This window comes from Thalassophryne amazonica, chromosome 6, assembly GCF_902500255.1.
Source record: "Thalassophryne amazonica chromosome 6, fThaAma1.1, whole genome shotgun sequence".
Taxonomy (NCBI): Eukaryota; Metazoa; Chordata; class Actinopteri; order Batrachoidiformes; family Batrachoididae; genus Thalassophryne; species Thalassophryne amazonica.
Window position 1 is genome coordinate 96,151,871 of NC_047108.1, and position 22,586 is coordinate 96,174,456.

Consider the following 22,586-nt stretch of genomic DNA (forward strand, 5'->3'; position numbering starts at 1 on the left):
ACATCAGAGGTCTCTGCCCAGAAGAGTGCAGTCCTAGGAACAGCTAAGATACTGCACAGAACTCTCAAATATAAGGCCACTGGTAGAGGACCCAAGCTGGAGGAACACACATAACACTCTCCCCAGGGGGTGAGAGGTGATTATATATATATATATATATATATATATATATATATATATATATATATATATATATATATATATATATATATATATATATATATACGAGTATCTGACCTTATTATTTTTTTCAAAAACCATATGGATTTGAATCACGTGTGATTGCGTCAGACAAGCTTGAACCCTCGTGCGCATGCGTGAGTTTTTCCACGCCTGTCGGTTGTGTCATTCGCCTGTGAGCAGGCTTTGAGTGAGGAGTGGTCCAGCCCCCTCAGCGGATTTTCATTGTCAGGAAATGGTGGAATGATTTGGGCTTTTTTTCCATCAGAATTTTTTCAGAAACTGTTAGACTGGCACCTGGAAACCATTCGAAAAATTTATCTGGCTTTCGGTGAAAATTTTACGGGCTTCACAGAGAATAAGGACTGTTACTGCAGCTTTAAGGATGGCTTTAAGGACGCTTGGCGCGCCCCGCTCCGTGCCGCCATCGAGAGCCACAAACCACCGGATCATTTCTAAACGGATGGCTCTGTGGTGCCGGGACCATCGTGTGCACTTTCTCTGGTTATCACAAGAGCTGGACATCAACCATTTTCTGGCAGATTTCACTTTTAACAAGAGATTTTGTCACGGAAAGCCGAGCGGAGGCTTCGCGCGTCACGACCGATTTGCTGATGGAGCGAGACAAAGGAACACCTCCGTTTTGGTCTCACAGGACGGCTTTGAGAAGGCGTTCAGACAGCTGTCGGTGGTTTTTCCATCGAGTGATTATCCGAGAAATTGTGGATGTGCCTGGACATGCCAGAACATGTCCCGTGAGGCTTCATCACGGCGTTGCTTTGTGCCATGCGGCACCGCCGCGACGCACGGAATTCCTCCGCACATCTGTCTCAATGTGCCGAAAAAGTGCTGATGTCCACGTCTTTTCACAATTCCTGTGCTAGTCAGATGACGTCCCGGATAAAACACAGCGTCCAGTTTGGAACTGAATGGCACATTCCACTGATACAGGAGTTTTTGTCATGGAAGGAGGAGTGGAGGCTTCGCGCGTCGCGGCGGTGCTGCATGGCGCACAGCAACACCGTGATGCAGCCTCACGGGACATGTTCTGGCATGTCCAGGCACGTCCACAATTTCTCGGATAATCACTCGATGGAAAAACCACCGACAGCTGTCTGAACGCCTTCTCAAAGCCGTCCTGTGAGACCAAAACGGAGGTGTTCCTTTGTCTCGCTCCATCAGCAAATCGGTCGTGACGTGCGAAGCCTCGAATGGTTTCCAGCTGCCAGTCTCTAACAGTTTCTGAAAAAATTCTGATGCAAAAAAAGCCCAAATCATTTCGCCATTTCCTGACAATGAAATCCGCCGAGGGGCTGGACCACTCCTCACTCAAAGCCTGCTCACAGGCGAATGACACAACTGACAGGCGTGGAAAAACTCACGCATGCGCACGAGGGTTCAAGCTTGTCTGACGCAATCACACGTGATTCAAATCCATATGGTTTTTGAAAAAAATAATAAGGTCAGATACTTTTCTAATAGACCTCGTATATATATATATATATATATATATATATATATATATATATATATATATATATATATATATATATATACATACACCACTTTATTAGGTACACCTTGCTGTCTTAATTCAGAACTGTCTTAATTCTTCATGGCATGGATTCAACAAAGTTCTAGAAACAGTCCTCAGAGACGTTGGCCCACACTGACATAACAGCATCACAAAGTCGCCCATTCTACCAGTCTGCTCATTCTCCTCTGACCTGCAACATCAACAAGACATTTTTCTCCACACAACTGTTACTCACTGTATAGCGTCTGTTTTTCAGACCATTCTCTGTAAACCTTACAGACGGTTGTGTGTGGAAAATCCCACGAGATCAGTAGGTTCTGAAATACTCAGATCAACCTGCCTGGCACCAACAACCATGATACTTTCAAAGTCACCTAAATTCCCTTTCCTCCTCATTCTTATGCTCAGTTTGAACTTCAAGTCATCTTCACCACGGCTAGATGCTTAAATGCACTCAGTTGCTGCCAATTAAACAGGTGTACCTAATAACGTGGCCAGTGAATGTCTATGTGTGTGTGTGTGAGAACGCTGGCTTTCAAGTTGACACAGAAAATTCTTTTTTTTGATTCATAATCTTTGTACATGATGAATTGTTGCACATGATTACTGGGTAGAGCGAGAGCTTTCAGCTAATGCTGCATCCCGGTGTTGACACAGGTTATGACACAATGAGACGGTGTCACGACATGCCTCCAGAATGCTTAGTCAGGCAGCGGTCTCACCAAGCTGTAATGATCATATGTGAAGACGTGCAAAGGAATAGTTGTGACATTACAGACAGAGACAGTATGTGTGTGGGTTTGTGTGAAATGGATTCAGAGCAGACTTTAGTAAATATCCCCTCATATGATATGATACGGCGGTTGGGCTGAGCCTCCACAGTATGTGTTTTACACTATGAGCTCCTAACAGTAGTCAGAGGATTTATAGTCGCAGCTGTTCTCACATCACAACTGTTGCTGAAACGACCTCAATACAACTTGTCATCAACCATTTACAACAACCACAAAAAAATATATTAAAGGATAAGTGGACAGAACTCATAAAAAGTCACAAGGCAAAGAATTCCCTTGAGTGAGGATGACTGAGAATAAATGACTCTGGTGAAAACGATCCATCATTCAGCAAACAACGCGGCATTTGTAACGAAAACTCAGCCAAAGCTGGAGTCAGGATGCTCTCAATAATATCTAAACCACACAAAGACAAAGATAAAACCAAAACAGCTTGCAAACATTCTCATTCAAGGACACTCCAGAGAGGAAAAATCTAGGATACAAAAATCCCAAAATAGGTCAGATTGAAGCTTTGTGTACATAAAGCAGAAATAAGTATCACTAACAAATGTTAAGATTAAAATACAGTCGCTTCCATTCTGGCACAGGCTGCTCCTCTGAGAACAGCCTTTGTCTCCTTTATTGCATAATTAAACCATAAGTCTCTTTGATGTATCCAGGTTTGATTCCACCTCACGCATTTATGGGTCGATTTTCCTGCTTTCTTTGCCATATCTGCTCATAAAAAAAATTAGACCACTTTGCAAAACAAATGCATTTGTTTCCACTTGGCCCACTGTGTTGGAAATTCTAACAGAGTTACAGTGTATCCCAAAAGCATTCACAGCGCTTCACTTTTCCCACATTTTGTTATGTTACAGCCTTATTACAAAATGGATTAAATTATATTTTCCCCTCAAAATTCTATATGCAATACCCCATAATGACAATGCAGAAAATTTTTTGGTATTTTTGCAAATTTATTAAAAATTATATATACTAAGGCATCACATGTACATAAATATTCACAGCCTTTGCCATGAAGATTGAGCTCAGGTGCACCCTGTTTCCACTGATCATCCTTAAGATGTTTCTACAGCTTCATTGGAGTCCACCTGGGGTAAATTCAGTTGACTGGACATGATTTATAAAAGGCACACACCTGTCTTACATATAACATCCCACAGTTGACAGTGCATGACAGAGCACAAACCAAGCATGAATTCAAAGGAATTGTCTGTAGACCTCTGAGACAGGATTGTCTCGAGGCACCAATCTGGGGAAGGGTACAGAAACATTTCTGCTGCTTTGAAGGTCTGAATGGGCACAGTGGCCTTCATCATCCGTAAATGGAAGAAGTTTGGATTCACCAGGGCTTTTCCTAGAGCTGGCCGCCCGTCTAAACTGAGCGAGCGGGGGAGAAGGGCCTTAGTCAGGACAGCGACCAAAAACCTGATGGTCACTCTGTCAGAGCTCCAGCATTCCTCTGTGGAGAGAGGATCCAGAAGGACAACCATCTCTGCAGCAATCCAACAATCAGGCTTGTATGGTAGAGTGGCCAGATGGAAGGTACATGGCAGCCCACCTGGAGTTTGCCAAAAGGCACCTGAAGGACAATGAGAAACAAAATTCATCAGTCTGATGAGACAAAGACTGAACTCTTCTGCGTGAATACCAGGTGTCATGTTTGGAGGAAACCAGACACCATCCCTACAGTGAATCATGGTGGTGACAGCATCATGCTGAGGGGGTGTTTTTCAGTGGCAGGAACTGGGAGACTAGTCAGGATTGAGGGAAAGATGAATGCAGCAATGTACAGAGACATCCTGGATGAAAACCTGCTCCACAGCGGTCTTGACCTCATACTGCGGTGAGGATTCATCTTTCAGCAGGACAATGGCCCTACGCACACAGCCAAGATATCAAAGGAGTGGCTTCATGACAACTCTGTGAATATCCTTGAGTTGCCGACCCAGAGCCCAGACCTAAATCCGATGGAACATCTCTGAAGAGATCTGAAAATGGCTGCGCACCGATGCATCCAACCTGATGGAGCTTAAGAAGTGCTGCAAAGAGGAATAGACAAAACTGCCCAAAGTTAGATGCGCCAACTTCTGGCATCATATTCAAGAAGACTTGAGGCTGTAATTGCTGCCAAATGTGTATCAACAAAGTATTGAGCAAAGGGTGCGAATACTTATATACAGTGGTCCCTCGTTTATCGCGGGAGTTACGTTCTAAAAATAACCCGCGATAAGCGAAATCCGTGAAGTAGTCAGCGCGATTTTTTGCAATTATTATAGATGTTTTAAGGCTGTAAAACCCCTCAATACACACTTTATACACTTTTCTTAAACAGGCATTAACGTTTTCTTACTTTTGTCTCCTGTGTAAGCACTCTCTTTTTTCTTCTGGGTGAGAAGATTATAAACAGACACATGCAGAACTCTCCCTTCGCTCACTGCCTCAACATCCGCATCAAAACAGCAAGCGTAGTCTCTGGACCTGTTGCCAGATTTGGCGCAGCTCCACACAGCAGACAGGAGGGCGGTGTGAGTGGCTCGCTGCTGCGTTTACCGTGCCTGCAGAAAACGCATCGGAGGCAGTGAGAGCAATCGCGGTGATGCCGACCAGTGCCGTGACTGGCCCGCCTGATAAGGACGCAGAACACAATGCACTGTAAAAAAAAAAAAAAGCATGCAAAATTGCAAAAAAAAAATCTGCGAAACTGCGAGGCCGCGAAAGGTGAACCGCATTATAGTGAGGGACCACTGCATATGTGAATTTAGTTTTTAGTTTTAATAAATTTTCAAAAACAAAAAAAAAAGAAAAGAAAAAGAAAAAAGAAGCTTTTTTCATGTTGTCATTATGGGGTGTTGTGAGTAGAATTGTGAGGGGAAAAAGTTAATTTACTCCATTTTGGGATAAGGCTGTAGTGATGCGTGTGAAGCGCTGTGAATTTCAATTCAAATCGATTTATTTTCATTTATATAGCACCAAATCACAACAAAGTTGCCTCATGGCGCTTTACACAAGTAAGGTCTAACCTTACCAATCCCCAGAGCAAGTACAGGCGCCAGTGGTGAGGAAAAACTCTGTCTGAGGAAGAAACCTCAAGCAGACCAGACTCAAAGGGGTGACCCTCTGCTTGGGCCATGCTACTGACACAAATTACAAAAACAGTTCACAATACAATATCCAAGAAATGTTGCTGGTGCACAGGACATCAGGTTTTACATCAGGTGAATACTTTGTACAAAATTCAGTTAAATTCTTGAATTTGAGCTGAACTGAGCTGACGCAGAATTACAATTCTACATTTCTGGATATTGCTCAGCCCTGGTGGGCATAGTTAACCTAAAGGTTAGCTTTGATATCTATCTGCCAAGTTAACTGTGATAATGCTAAACTGATAAACTGCTAAAACGTTTATCTGACGTGACAGCTAACTTTTTTAAAAAGCTAATTTAGATTTGGCCTGTGGTTTTTGGCTCTAAAATCCAAAAAACTGACTTAAAGAGCTGAATCTTTCATATGAAGTTGCATAAACATTTGAGGTTCCCAAAAAGGTTTAGCATGCTAAGATGTGATCATAATGATGATGTACATAAATAATTCAATGAACAAATGAAAAACAGTAGTTTTCCATTCAAAACACATTCACAGTAGATAAAACAGTAAGTAAGAAATATTAAAAAATATACATGTAAACTAATTTTAATAATCTGATTAATGCATTTACTTTGACATGTTCTCAAGGTGATGCCTGTTACCTTTGTGTGATGTCAGTTTTTGTTTTTGTTTGTTGGACTATAGTGTATAAGGTCCAACAGGACCAAACATCCAGTATTAAGGTTCACAAGCATTTTTGACTGTCAAACCTAAAAAAAAACAAGCAACAAAAAACTTAAAATCAAAATCCACTAATGAAAAAGTTTGCTTCGCTAAGTAGCTGTTAGCTTAACTGCGCCCAGAACGGGTGGTGAGTACGGCCATGACCATGACACAGTGTAAGCTACATGTAGCCTGTGTTACTACGGTGTGCCGGATGCTTCTGTTCATTTATCCTGGAGGTTACATTTTGCTCCCACTGATCAGAAGCTCCTTGTTTGCAGCTGTGTTTTGAAAAGGTGTGGTTTGGTTGTTACTCAGAGGGCATTCACGAGAAAGAGGAAGGTTGGGAGGAGTCAGAGGTCAAGGGTCAGAAGGATGATGACCCTCAGGGAGGGAAAGACCCGATCAGTGTCTGTGAGGTTCCCCACACCCACGGACCCCCAGAGAGAGGGGTCAGAGGAACACATATTTACCATTGGGGAACAGCTGTGGGGCTGCCTGCGACTGGACGCTCCTCTCCCCTGCACGCACACGCACATACACACACACACACATTGTAAAAACACTTCTTAGTGCCCATACACTTGAACCACACAGGAATCCTGTCTGTTTGTAAATGCAGACAAGAAATATTCCTGTATGGTACCAAAAAAAATTAAGAGGGGTATCTCCACCATGGTTTCATCCCAAGGAGGCAAAGACAGCACAGCAAAGTTTTTGACATTTTGGGCCCCATCTTGAAGCTCTATAGCTCATGGTGTCAAGTGCACAGCACAAGTGCATTTGGGATGTTTTCAACTCAGCATTGCAATTTACATGGCACATAACCTGAGCAAAAGTAAGACTTTATATTTAGTTACTTAAAGCTACAGTGTGTGGGTTACTTTTTTTTTGATTAGCATAAATGCAATATGGCATTCATAAACTTCTGTTCATCCTGCAACAATGAATCAATGTGTTTTCATGAGCTTAGAATGAACCCTTCATGTCTAAACTGGAGCGGGGCCCCTCATGTAGGCCGCCATATTGTACAGCCATGTTCATACGGCCACCTAAAAGGGACAGACTTAGGCCCAATCCCAATCTTAGGTATTGAGTCTGTGCTATCCACAGACTCAATACCTTGAGTCTGTGCTATCCACAGACTCGCTGCAGAAATGATCACACGCCGACACTTCATTTTGATTTTGTTTTAAAGCATCAAGGTCGCCGTTGGCTTCGTTTTTCTTTTGTTAGTTTCGGTTTCGTTTCAGCCTTTTATGTGCTCTGCACTCGCAGATGGGAGAAGTCCAGGCTCATTCGTCCACTTTTTCTCGACGATATGTGACTTTGTGACTTTTTTCCCTTCGCTTAGCTAAAACTGTGTGCCATGTGACCAGGCCCTTAGTCGCCTTTCACATTTTGCAGTGTGGCTGAAAAACGGAAGAAAAAAATAAATCAGTAGTTGCTCCCTAAGCCCTGTCTGCTGGTTGTTAGTGCAGGCTAACCATTCCAAGAACTCTCATTTTTGTGACATGGAGGTCCATACATCTTGCTTATCACAAGAGAAGGTGAGGAAGCATGAATCCCTGTCACCAAAGAAGAAAAAACATGAACAAAGTTGTGACTGGCAGTGGCATAATGCAATCTGCAACCTCACCACAAGATGACACTAAATCCTACACACTGTAGCTTTAATTAGTTCAGAGTGTGTTTTGGGTATAACATGAAGTAAACCAATCTCTTATTCTCTTTAAGAGCCACAGTGTGCTGGAATCTGGTGCTTTGATTTGCTGGCTGGTGCACTCAAGCAACAGGTTTTCTGTTTTCTGAGTCAAACTGTGTGAGCCGCCAAAGCTCCCTGAGAAGACGCATTGAAGGAATCAGGTTACGATTTTATTTTATTTATTTATTTTTTGGGGGGGGGGGGAGGGGGGCATGTGTGTGTATAGGAATTGCACGCCATCTGTCCTTTAAGCACAACCTCTCCTCAGTTGGTTGGTGGAATTCAGTGAAATTTTACACCATATGAAGATGATTAATTCCACTCTGAGATCTTCAAGGGAAGAAAATTGGGTGGTTTTCTTTTTTACATTGTATTTGTTATTTTCATGAATAAACAGACTTGCTGGGCTCTTCAATACAGGTTGACCGGTTTGTTATTTCCAGGTACCAGGTGTTTCATCACAAATGATTTACTGACACCAATAAATAATACATGCAAGACGCATGGCAGAGCAGGGGTATCCTTTTGTGCGCTTGCTCACAGATCTCTAGTGCCATTTGTGTTTATTTTTATTTTGATTAATTGTTAATTGCTGTCACAGCAGTTTCACTGTGTGTACATGCAGAGTGGACGTGCATCATGAACGCTGCTATGAAAGGCATATATCTAATTATGGTGCTGCATAAATACCAGAAATATACTCTACTTTCACCAGGATGTTGTACGTCTTTAGCGCAATGGCTTTCTGCTGCCTAACAATAGCAATGCTCCAAAACTGCGCCTGACCACACCTCATTTGAAGACCACAAATGGATGAAAGTACACTTGTTACCATAAACTATAGGTGCACTGGGTGTGAAAATATGGTTGAAAACTAACAATGACACCTGTGCTGTGCACCACTTTTACACTGGGTACAAGATAGGGCCCTTCATTCCTACTCAACTCAGAAGGTGCTGTTCCACATTGTTCCACATCACAAAAATGCATAAGAGAATATAGTGAATGTCATTAAAATGGGTCTTCAGTGTGGAGTTTTTCTTCATTTTTTTTCTTCCCATATAAAATACATTATTTATTATTTTATTGCTAATCAAGGATTCCAAAGACAAAGGAATGACAATTGCAGACTTTTCAAAGACAGATAAATTGATGTATATCTGTATGCAGACAGAACCTTCTGCAGCCAATAGTGAGAAACATCAAATAAGTCTCTGAACATCATGCTGTCAATGTCCTTGGGATAAGAGCATGTTGATTTCTCTTCCAAATTAAGGTATGTTACATAAGATCCTGAGGGGAGGATGACACTGAGAAAAGACAGGGGCACCGTTGTCAACAACTGAGCAAAGGGACGATGGAACATCTCATTCTGAAAATGTAGTGAGTGACATATCAAGGCAAAAGTGTTACCTTGCAACATGCACACATGCAAATGGATATTTCACACAAAGCAAAGTGGATTTTGCTTGTGTGCGAGCTGAGTTAGTGTGAGCACAGACAGACAGACAGCGAGCGGTTAATGCTGCAGGCTGAAAGATAGAGCCAATCAGATCAACTTTAACCATCAAATTATTACACATTTCATTTTATTCAGTTAATACGTGATCAATCGAAATCTAAGATTAATCTGTGTAACACACTGGGGATAACATTGTTACTGACTTGAAAACAGTGTAATTGTATTTGTGTACATATAAGAAATTATGACTCGTGATTTGTGAATGATTTTAATTACTTTTATAAAGGTGATATTTCCAATGCATCCTCAACCCACTGACTGCCCAGGTCTCAGTAAAATATAAACTACATTTATCCATGATGCAGGTCTTGAAATGGCTGCAGTGATTAATGGGTCTTTATTAATGCACCAACAAAGTGAAAAAGGTCATATGAGGATTTTAAAAAACAGTAAGGAATATTGCAATCCCAATTCCAATGAAGTTGGGACATTGTGGAAAATGTAAATAAAAGCAGAATACAATTATTTGCAAATCCTGTTCAACCTATATTCAACTGAATACACCACAAAGACAAGATATTTAATGTTCAAACTGATAAACTTTGTTTTTCTGCAATTATTTGCTTATTTTGAAATGGATGCCTGCAACACGTTTCAAAAAAGGTGGGACAGTGGTATGTTTACCACTGTGTTACATCACCTTTCCTTTTAACAACACTCAATAAGCATTTGAGAACTGAGGACACTAATTGTTGAAGCTTTGTAGGTGGAATTCTTTCCCTTTCTTGCTTGATGTACGACTTCAGTTGTCCAACAGTCCGGGGTCTCCGTTGTTGTATTTTGCGCTTCATAATGCGCCACACATTTTCAATGGGCGACAGGTCTGGACTGCAGGCAGGCCAGTCTAGTACCCGCACTCTTACTACGAAGCCACACTGTTGTAACACGTGCAGAATGTAGCTTGGCATTTTCTTGTTGAAATAAGCAGGGACGTCCCTGAAAAAGACGTTACTTGGATGGCAGCATGTGTTGCTCCAAAACCTGGATGTACCTTTGAGAATTGATGGTGCTTTAACTTGCACTTGGAGATGTAGTGATGAACTGTGTTAACTAGCAATGGTTTTCCTGTGTTCCTGACCCACGTGGTAAGATTCTTTACACAATGATGTCGGTTTTTAATGCAGTGCCACCTGAGGGATCGAGGGTCACGGGCATATATGTTGGTTTTCGGCCTTGCCGCTTACGTGCAGAAAGTTCTCCAAATTCTCTGAATCTTCTGATTAGATTATGGACTGTAGATGATAGAATCCCTAAATTCCTTGCATTTGAACATTGAGAAGCATTGTTCTTAAACTGTTGGACTATTATTTCACGCAGTTGTTCACAAAGTGGTGATCCTCGTCCCATCTTTGCTTGTGAACGACTGAGCTTTTTGGGGATGCTCCTTTTATACCCAATCATGACACTCACCTGTTTCCAATTAGGTGTTCTTTGAGCATTCATCAGCTTTCCCAGTCTTTTGTTGCCCCTGTCCCAGCTTTTTTGAAATGTCTTGCAGGCATCTATTTCAAAATTAGCATATATTTGCACAAAAACAATAAAGTTTATCAGTTTGAACATTAAATATCTTGTCTTTGTGGTGTATTCAGTTGAATATAGGTTGAAGAGGATTTGCAAATCGTATTCTGTTTTTATTTACATTTCACACAACATCCCAACTTCATTGGAATTGGGGTTGTAATCTACAACCCCTGGCAAAAATTATGGAATCACCGGCCTCGGAGGATGTTCATTCAGTTGTTTAATTTTGTAGAAAAAAAAGCAGATCACAGACATGACACAAAACTAAAGTCATTTCTAATGGCAACTTTCTGGCTTTAAGAAACACTATAAGAAATAAGGAAAAAAAATTGTGGCAGTCAGTAACAGTTACTTTTTTAGACCAAGCAGAGGAAAAAAAATGGAATCACTCAATTCTGAGGAAAAAATTATGGAATCATGAAAAACAAAAGAACGCTCCAACACATCACTAGTATTTTTCTTGATTTCAAGTGGTAATGACTGATTATAACTAAGGACATGTAATCAGGTAATTAATTAATACTTCTTTGGTCTGATGTGAGAAAGCTCTTTGCCTTTTGACATCATAAAGGAAAACCTTAATACGAGGTCTATTAGAAAAGTATCCGACCTTATTATTTTTTTCAAAAACCATATGGATTTGAATCACGTGTGATTACATCAGACATGCTTGAACCCTCGAGGGCATGCATGAGTTTTTTCACGCCTGTCAGTTACGTCATTCGCCTGTGGGCAGTCTTTGAGTGAGGAGTCGTCCACCCTCTCGTCGTTTTTTCATTGTTTAGGAATGGCTCAGAGACTGATGCTTTGTTTGATTAATTTTTTTTCAAAACTGTAAGGCACAACTGAGTGGACACCATTCGATAAATTCAGCTGGTTTTCAGTAAAAATTTTAACGGCTGATGAGAGATTTTGGTCTGGTAGTGTCGCTTTAAGGACGGCCCACGGCGCCTGACGGCGATCTGCGCTTCGAGGCGGCAGCGTCTCGCCGTTTCAAGTTGAAAACTTCCACATTTCAGGCTCTGTTGACCCAGGAAGTCGTCAGAGAACAGAGAACTTTCAGAAGAAGTCGGCATGAGGAGTTTATTCGGAGATTCCATTGTTAACGGACATTTTGTAATGAAAGAACGTGTGAGCAGAGTCGCATGTCGGGCCAGACCCGACCGCGGGGGGTCGCGACAGGAAAATCACCTCCGTTGGAAACCTTAACGGGCAAGTTGGAACATGGCCAAGCTGTTAAACAATTTCTCAGTTACTCACTTGTTGAAAGCCATCAAAAGCCGCCTGAATTTTACAAATGGTTTTCAACACGGAGGTGTTTTTCCTGTCGCGGTGCACACAGAGGGCGGGACCACATCTCACTCAAGGACTGCCCACAGGGAAATTACGTCACTGACACGCGTAAAAAAACACACATGCGCACGAGGGTTCAAGCATGATTGGTGTAATCGCACGTCATTCGAATCCATATAGTTTTAAAAAAAAATAAAAAGGTAGGATAATTTTCTGATAGACCTCGTATTCTACCACAATGACATCAAAAGGGAACAAGCATTTTTGCCCAATGATATCATAAAGGAGAAACTCATGTTCTGATCCATGACATCCTAAAGGAAAACCAAATTTTCTCCTCCAGTGACAATGCAAAGCAACTCAATATTTTGCTGTCGAGTTTGGGAGCATGCACTGGTGTGACGCATTGCCGTATCCACCCCACCATGGAACCACCCCAGGTCCTGGATGTCAACCACCCGGGAAGACAACTGATCCATCCCAATCTCTCCAAAGAAATAATCTGCTGCAGCCAGGTGACACATGGCCATCTCTTTGACCTTCTCCATCTGATGGTGTCCTCTACACTTTGTGCTTGCTCATGCACAGAGGAATGCACCACAAGGCCAATACGTTGTAGCTAACACTCCCTCACAATGCATGTGAGTCTCCCTATGTTACCACTTGATTGACACAAAGACATTCCAGCGGTACCAAAGGATCCTCCAGATAGACCAAGCCCAAATCACATCTAATGACCATTTTAGGTCACTAGTTAACTTCCAAGTCTCACAAACATACAGTAAAATAGGAAACGCTAGGACCCTGAAGACTTGGACTTTCGTTCTCCTGCAAAGATATAACCATCGCCAAACATCTCTGTCCAAGGAACTCCTGACTCTATAAGATCTTCCAAAGGGGATGTGATTAAGCTTAAGTTAAATTAAAGGAAACAGGAGTGGCTTGGTGGAAGTATACACTCTCCAAGTGCTCTTCTAGTGGCAGCACAGCAGTGCAGTGGTTAGCACTACTGCCTCACAGCAAGAAGGTCCTGGGTCCCAGCCCACCAACTCCCAATTCCTTTCTGTGTATAGTCTGCATGTTCTCCCTGTGTTTGCATGGTTATCCTTCTCCTCATATCAAGATCATCAAGATCAAATGATCAGTTATTACGAATAAAGATGAATGATTGGGATCAAAGGTGAGCAATCAAAGAAAAGGAGATCAGGATCAAATGTCAAGATAAACAGTGAGTGCTGAACTTAAATAAATACATGAAATAAGAATGCAGACAATTTACAGCTCATCTGTTTCCCTGAGTTTATTGCGACTGCTGCTCACCTCATTGTTTTAATCAAGTAATAACAAGTCTGAAGTGGCAGCCATGAACATTTTTCTGCCACTTAACAGACCACCTCTAGAACAGAACATGGTCCACAGAGGATTTTAGTTCAGGGTTACATGAGGTCACATACAATACGTTTGAAACACAGGCATCTATGCATTTGGTCACTCTGACCTTTGAGCTTCACAGTGCTCACTCATGAAGACAACATGTACAAGGTGAACTTGTTGCAATATGTGTTTAATGTGCACAGCCGGCCACCATGCAATACCCAGAAACCATGACTAGTGCCATGAACACAGATCCATCACAGCTACTTTCTAATAAAACAATTTCATACACGGACCACTTGAAACAAGTGTGCAATATGTTTACATCACGAGTACATGAATGCACAAGATGTGTTTACTGCTGTGTGTTGCATGCACAGTGCATGTGTACTGTGTGCTTGCTGTTTGTTTACAAGCTGGCATCTTCACATGATTGAAACTCCAGAGCATGTCTGCATCAGATTGCTGTTTGTGGATGTTTATGATTTGCTGTACTAACAGCTTGAATACTTCCACATGACGAGCTCTTCCTCTCAGATACAAGAAATATATGCAAAAAAATAAACTAGAGCATTTCAGAATGGACTCAGTCCATATTTATACTTGAAAATGTGAGTAGGAAGAGTCAGCAAGGTCAACTGACACTCAAATTGCAACCGCAATATGCACCACAAACGCTCAAGACAGAACAGTGAGGATGAAGAAGCAATGACTCAATATATGGTGCAACATATGGTTTGCTGATATGAAATAAATGAGCAAGCCTTCATGTGGAGAAATGCCACCAAATGAGCAAAAATGTGTCAAAATGCATAAGATACACCAAAAAAGATGGACTGAACAATGTATACTCCGAAGAACTTGAATGATTAACTACAATCCACTGGAGAAGACGAGAATGTTTAGTAATCAGGAGCTGTGTTCTTTCTGCACACATACAGGGACCCATTCACTCACTCATCTTCAACCGCTTACTCCAATTAATGATTATTGCGGGCTAGACCCTATCCCAACAGTCATAGGGTGTGAAGCGGGGTACAACCTGGACAGGATACCAGACAAACAAACACATTCACACCCACACACTCACACCTACGGACAATTAAGAGTTTCCAATTCACCTAACCTGCATGTCTTTGAATGTGAGAGGAAGCCGGAGCACCCGGGGGGGGAGAACCCAGGCAAACATGAGGAGAACATGCAAACTCCACACAGAAAAGCCACATGTGGGAATCGATCCCAAGACCTTCTTGCTGTGACGCAACAGTGCTAACCACTAATCCACCATGCTGTATGCAGTGACCAAGTGAATCATAAATGTTTCTAAATTTGACAACGAGGCTCGGAAAGTACATTGTCACATTGTCTGGTTGCTATGGATACATCAACATCATTTGGTAATAACAAATGTGGACATATGAGAGCTAATTATCGCTACTTGTCATATACAAGGTGGTTGGCTCTCACTGCGGTATTGTATCACTTCCTGTTCCGGAGCACAGCGGTGTTTTGCTGTATCTGTTAGCTGTTTAATCTGCGCAGTTAGATTGATCTAGTTACCTAGATAACGATTTGTTTCACAGTGTAATCTTCACATGCCTTAACTAAAGCACTCCCTCTGCTGAATCACCTCTAAATTATTTACACATTATTCACTTTGTGTGTTTTTAGGAATCCGCTAGCTTAGCGCAGCTACTAGCTCTTAGCCGGTTTAGCATGGCGGCTTCTCCTGTCTCTCGCGCACTATTCTGCTCTGGGTGTGAAATGTTTAGTTATTCCTCGGCCTCCTTTAGCAGTAATGGTACTTGTAATAAGTGTAGCTTATTCGTAGCTTTGGAGGCCAGGCTGGGTGAATTGGAGACTTGGCTCCGCACTTTGGAAAATCCTACAGCTAGCCAGGCCCCTGTAGTCGGTGCGGACCAAGGTAGCTTAGCCGCCGTTAGTTTCCTTCCGGCAGATCCCGAGCAGCCGGGAAAGCAGGCCGACTGGGTGACTGTGAGGAGGAAGCATAGTCCTAAACAGAAGCCCCGTGTACACCGCCAACCCATTCATATCTCTAACCGTTTTTCCCCAATCGGCGACACACCCGCCGAGGAACAAACTCTGGTTATTGGCGACTCTGTTTTGAGAAATGTGAAGTTAGCGACACCAGCAACCATAGTCAATTGTCTTCCGGGGGCCAGAGCAGGCGACATTGAAGGAAATTTGAAACTGCTGGCTAAGGCTAAGCGTAAATTTGGTAAGATTGTAATTCACGTCGGCAGTAATGACACCCGGTTACGCCAATCGGAGGTCACTAAAATTAACATTGAATCGGTGTGTAACTTTGCAAAAACAATGTCGGACTCTGTAGTTTTCTCTGGGCCCCTCCCCAATCGGACCGGGAGTGACATGTTTAGCCGCATGTTCTCCTTGAATTTCTGGCTGTCTGAGTGGTGTACAAAAAATGAGGTAGGCTTCATAGATAATTGGTAAAGCTTCTGGGGAAAACCTGGTCTTGTTAGGAGAGACGGCGTCCATCCCACTTTGGATGGAGCAGCTCTCATTTCTAGAAATCTGGCCAATTTTCTTAAATCCTCCAAACCATGACTATCCAGGGTTGGGACCAGGAAGCAGAGTTGTAGTCTTACACACCTCTCTGCAGCTTCTCTCCCCCTGCCATCCCCTCATTACCCCATCCCCGTAGAGACGGTGCCTGCTCCCAGACTACCAATAACCAGCAAAAATCTATTTAAGCATAAAAATTCAAAAAGAAAAAATAATATAGTACCTTAAACTGCACCACAGACTAAAACAGTTAAATGTGGTCTAATAACATTAGATCTCTCTCTTCTAAGTCCCTGTTAGTAAATGATATAATAATTGATCAACATATTGATTTATTCTGCCTTACAGAAACCTGGTTACAGCAGGATGAATATGTTACTTTAAATGAGTCAACACCCCCGAGTCACACTAACTGTCAGAACACTCGTAGCACGGGCCGAGGTGGAGGATTAGCAGCAATCTTCCACTGCAGCTTCTTAATTAATCAAAAACCCAGACAGAGCTTTAATTCATTTGAAAGCTTGACTCTTAGTCTTGTCCATCCAAATTGGATGTCCCACAAACCAGTTTTATTTGTTGTTATCTATCGTCCACCTGGTCGTTACTGTGAGTTTCTCTGTGAATTTTCGGACCTTTTGTCTAACTTAGTGCTTAGCTCAGATAAGATAATTATAGTGGGTGATTTTAACATCCACACAGATGCTGAGAATGACAGTCTCAACACTGCATTTAATCTATTGTTAGACTCGATTGGCTTTGCTCAAAATGTAAATGAGTCCACCCACCACTTTAATCATACCTTAGATCTTGTTCTGACTTATGGTATGGAAATCTATCTGATCATTTCTTAATAACATTTACATTTACTCTGATGGACTACCCAGCAGTGGGGAATAAGTTTCATTACAGAAGTCTTTCAGAAAGCCCTGTAACTAGGTTTAAGGATATGATTCCTTCTTTATGTTCTCTAATGCCATATACCAACACAGGGCAGAGTAGCTACCTAAACTCTGTGAGTGAGATAGATTATCTCGTCAATAGTTTTATATCCTCATTGAGGATAACTTTGGATATTGTAGCTCCTCTGAAAAAGAGAGCCTTAAATCAGAAGTGCCTGACTCCATGGTATAACTCACAAACTCGCAGCTTAAAGCAGATAACCTGTAAGTTGAAGAGGAAATGGCGTCTCACTAATTTAGAAGATCTTCAGCCTGGAAAAAGAGTCTGTTGCTCTATAAAAAAGCCCTCCATAAAGCTAGGATATCTTACTACTCATTACTAATTGAAGAAAATAAGAACAACCCCAGGTTTCTTTTCAGCACTGTAGCCAGGCTGACAAAGAGTCAGAGCTCTATTGAGCCGAGTATTCCTTTAACTTTAACTAGTAATGACTTCATGACTTTCTTTGCTAATAAAATTTTAACTATTAGACAAACAATTACTCATAACCATCCCAAAGACATATTGTTCTCTTTGGCTGCTTTCAGTGATGCCGGTATTTGGTTAGACTCTTTCTCTCCGATTGTTCTGTCTGAGTTATTTTCATTAGTTACTTCCTCCAAACCATCAACATGTCTATTAGACCCCATTCCTACCAGGCTGCTCAAGGAAGCCCTACCATTAATTAATGCTTCGATCTTAAATATGATCAATCTATCTTTATTAGTTGGCTATGTACCACAGGTTTTTAAGGTGGCAGTAATTAAACCATTACTTAAAAAGCCATCACTTGACCCAGCTATCTTAGCTAATTATAGGCCAATCTCCAACCTTCCTTTTCTCTCAAAAATTCTTGAAAGGGTAGTTGTAAAACAGCTAACTGATCATCTGCAGAGGAATGGTCTATTTGAAGAGTTTCAGTCAGGGTTTAGAATTCATCATAGTACAGAAACAGCATTAGTGAAGGTTACAAATGATCTTCTTATGGCCTCAGACAGTGGACTCATCTCTGTGCTTGTTCTGTTAAACCTCAGTGCTGCTTTTGATACTGTTGACCATAAAATTTTATTACAGAGATTAGAGCATGTCATAGGTATTAAAGGCACTGCGCTGCGGTGGTTTGAATCATATTTATCTAATAGATTACAATTTGTTCATGTAAATGGGGAATCGTCTTCACAGACTAAGGTTAATTATGGAGTTCCACAAGGTTCTGTGCTAGGACCAATTTTATTCACTTTATACATGCTTCCCTTAGGCAGTATTATTAGACAGTATTGCTTAAATTTTCATTGTTACGCAGATGATACCCAGCCTTATCTATCCATGAAGCCAGAGGACACACACCAATTAGCTAAACTGCAGGATTGTCTTACAGACATAAAGACATGGATGACCTCTAATTTCCTGCTTTTAAACTCAGATAAAACTGAAGTTATTGTACTTGGCCCCACAAATCTTAGAAACATGGTGTCTAACCAGATCCTTACTCTGGATGGCATTACCCTGACCTCTAGTAATACTGTGAGAAATCTTGGAGTCATTTTTGATCAGGATATGTCATTCAATGTGCATATTAAACAAATATGTAGGACTGCTTTTTTGCATTTGCGCAATATCTCTAAAATTAGAAAGGTCTTGTCTCAGAGTGATGCTGAAAAACTAATTCATGCATTTATTTCCTCTAGGCTGGACTATTGTAATTCATTATTATCAGGTTGTCCTAAACGTTCCCTGAAAAGCCTTCAGTTAATTCAAAATGCTGCAGCTAGAATACTGACGGGGACTAGAAGGAGAGAGCAAATTTCACCCATATTGGCCTCTCTTCATTGGCTTCCTGTTCATTCTAGAATAGAATTTAAAATTCTTCTTCTTACTTATAAGGTTTTGAATAATCAGGTCCCATCTTATCTTAGGGACCTCATTGTACCATATCACCCTAATAGAGCGCTTCGCTCTCACACTGCAGGCTTACTTGTAGTTCCTAGGGTTTTTAAGAGTAGAATTGGAGGCAGAACCTTCAGCTTTCAGGCTCCTCTCCTGTGGAACCAGCTCCCAATTCGGATCAGGGAGACAGACACCCTCTCTACTTTTAAGATTAGGCTTAAAACTTTCCTTTTTGCTAAAGCTTATAGTTAGGGCTGGATCAGGTGACCCTGAACCATCCCTTAGTTATGCTGCTATAGATTTAGACTGCTGGGGGGTTCCCATGATGCACTGAGTGTTTCTTTCTCTTTTTGCTCTGTATGCACCACTCTGCATTTAATCATTAGTGATTGATCTCTGCTCCCCTCCATAGCATGTCTTTTTCCTGGTTCTCTCCCTCAGCCCCAACCAGTCCCAGCAGAAGACTGCCCCTCCCTGAGCCTGGTTCTGCTGGAGGTTTTCTTCCTGTTAAAAGGGAGTTTTTCCTTCCCACTGTCGCCAAGTGCTTGCTCTTGTTTTGACCGTTGGGGTTTTTCCGTAATTATTTTATGGCTTTGCCTTAACAATATAAAGCACCTTGGGGCAACTGTTTGTTGTGATTTGGCGCTATAGAAATAAAATTGATTTGATTTGATTTGATACATACATAGGTGAATATACAGAGAGTGCATACTGCATACTCCACTAATTTCCAACAATTACCTGTGCTTTTCTGTCCTTAAATGTGCTGAACTTACAGATAAGATGCTACTCCTCCCAATTATAATTAATATGGAAATCAAAGAGAGACATGTCAGAAATAGGTATTAAATATTATCCTGGATCCATATCTGCCTCAAAATCTAACTACAACTTATTTCATCCAAGGCTTACCTCGCTGCAAAATTTCACTGAAATCTGTTCAGGTCTTTCTGAAATATTCTACTGTTGGTTACACAAAAAATTATAGTGAAAAGTGGGCAATCATTATAAAACAAAGGACACTTATTGGAGGTTATATATCCATCAATGCCTGAAATGACCAAACTTGCTTTGGAAAAAATAAGCAAGTAAAATCATGGCTCCACATCTCTATGTGGCTCCCAGTCATTATTTAAAAGTGCTATGAATGATCTACCATTAGATGTCACACTCGCACCATACTTCAAGACATAAACAAAGCTTCCCTCCTCGTCCCCTCCTCCTCAAACAGGAGCTCCTCTGCATTGAGCAGTACGGTTGGCAGTAGGTGTGACTATTTGAAGGTCTAATATGGGGCCATTATCGTAGCAAAGGCATTTGCAAATGCTTATTTCGATCTGTGTATATTTCAATCCGGTTGTATTAGGGGTGGGGGGCATATATGATATAACCGTTTCACGGTATAAATTTGGCCAACGGTAGAGATTTAGACTCCACCAACCAATCGCAGTAATGCTTGTTGATGACGTCATCATATCTTCCTCAATGACTCTGAATGACTGGAAAAGGCTGCAGTCAGTGCTTCGGTCACAGGCTCCATCTCCACCTCGGCAGATTAAAATTTCTCCTTGTAAGAGTGTAAAAGTATAAGTTATTTTAACTCTCTGGAGTCGTCTGACTGAATCTGGCCAAGTAAAAGTCACATGGACGAATTAAGTAATTGTGCCATTAAATTCACAAGACTCAGTCTCTGTTTCAAAGCTTTTTAAAAGTGCACACTTCAAGCTTTCTACAACTTTTTAAATTATGTTAATAGTCCTACTATAACCTGAATTATGATGAATAATTTCCGCAATGTTTTTTTTTTGTGAATTTTATGGTTATATTTGCTGCGCGTATTTGCAGAAAGCCGCAGTCTCACATTTCCTCATTCAGCTGAGCTGAGAGCTCTGTCTTGGGGTAAGAGAGGAATGAAAAAAAACCCACACCTTCCGCTCTATCATTGGTGGAACCCCACGACATAAACAAATCAGGATCATCAACCCATGTGGCGGTGTCTCTGAGGTCTTTCTGGACAAAACGCCACCAAAAGCAGACAAACTAACAGTGCCTCCTGCTAGACAGAAGCAGGAATGGCGAAATAAGATTATTCCAATGCACAAAAATACATGTCTAACAAGTGGCCAAGTGGTTAATGCGCTTGGTTTCAGTGCAGAAGGTTCTGGGTTCAAATCCCACCCCTGTCAAATTTCTCCATGTAATGTGGAGTTGCGTCAGGAAGGGCATCCGGCGTAAAACTTGTGCCAATTCAACATGCAGATCCACCTTGGATTTGCTGTGGCGACCCCGAATGCAAACAAGGGAGCAGCCGAAGGGACTTACTAACAAGTCAGAGAATCAGGTGCTCAAAATAAATTATATCTGTTTTGTTTTTGTTGTTCTTTCTACTTTCTTTCTTTCTTTTAATCAACCTGAATTGGCACAAGTTTTACACCGGATGCCCTTCCTGATGCATGTGGCAGGGGTGGGGTTTGAACCGAGAACCTTATGCAATGAAAACAAGTGCACTAACCACTTGTCCACCGCCCCTGCCAACATTTCAAACCCCAAACTCCCATGGTATATTGCAGCACAACAGCCATTGTTTACTGGTTAGCTAAAATCGCTAATTTCTCCAAAAATATTTGTTTTATCAACTTTCCATTTTCGCAGCATTCAACCTTGATCTAAAATACATAAGCATACCAAAAGAGAAATGTCAGCTCTCCCTGGTTTCTCCGTGATTGAAGCCATACATATGCACACATGCACGCACACACACAGGCCACTTGGTTATTATCATATAGATTCTACAACTCCTGGCAAAAATTATGGAATCACCAGCCTCGGAGGATGTTCATTGAGTTGTTTAATTTTGTAGAAAAAAAGCAGATCACAGACATGACACAAAACTAAAGTCATTTCAAATGGCAACTTTCTGGCTTTAAGAAACAGTATAAGAAATCAGGAAACATAATTGTGGCAGTCAGTAACGGTTACTTTTTTAGTCCAAGCAGAGGGAAAAAAAATATGGAATCACTCAATTCTGAGGAAAAAATTATGGAATCATGAAAAACAAAAGAACGCTCCAACACATCACTAGTATTTTGTTGCACCACCTCTGGCTTTTATAACAGCTTGCAGTCTCTGAGGCATGGACTTAATGAGTGACAAACAGTACTCTTCATCAATCTGGCTCCAACTTTCTCTGATTGCTGTTGCCAGATCAGCTTTGCAGGTTGGAGCCTTGTCATGGACCATTTTCTTCAACTTCCACCAAACATTTTCAATTGGATTAAGATCCAGACTATTTACAGGCCATGACATTGACCCTATGTGTCTTTTTGCAAGGAATGTTTTCACAGTTTTTGCTCTATGGCAAGATGCATTATCATCTTGAAAAATGATTTCATCATCCCCAAACATCCTTTCAATTGTCTAAAATATCAACATAAACTTGTGCATTTATTGATGATGTAATGACAGCCATCT

General features: G+C 41.4%; 1 protein-coding gene across 2 annotated transcripts in view; it reads right to left on the reverse strand.

Moving 5' to 3' along the window:
- The window catches only part of scube3 (signal peptide, CUB domain, EGF-like 3), a 316,073-nt gene that overhangs the window by 68,986 nt on the left and 224,501 nt on the right, over positions 1–22,586 (reverse strand). Inside the window, exon 7 of one of the 2 annotated variants that reach the window (XM_034172863.1) lies at positions 6,801–6,848. The exons of the other annotated variant lie outside the window; for it this stretch is intronic. Coding sequence (XP_034028754.1) covers positions 6,801–6,848 — 48 coding nt within the window. The remainder of the gene's footprint in view (positions 1–6,800; positions 6,849–22,586) is intronic. 2 annotated transcript variants of the gene reach the window in all.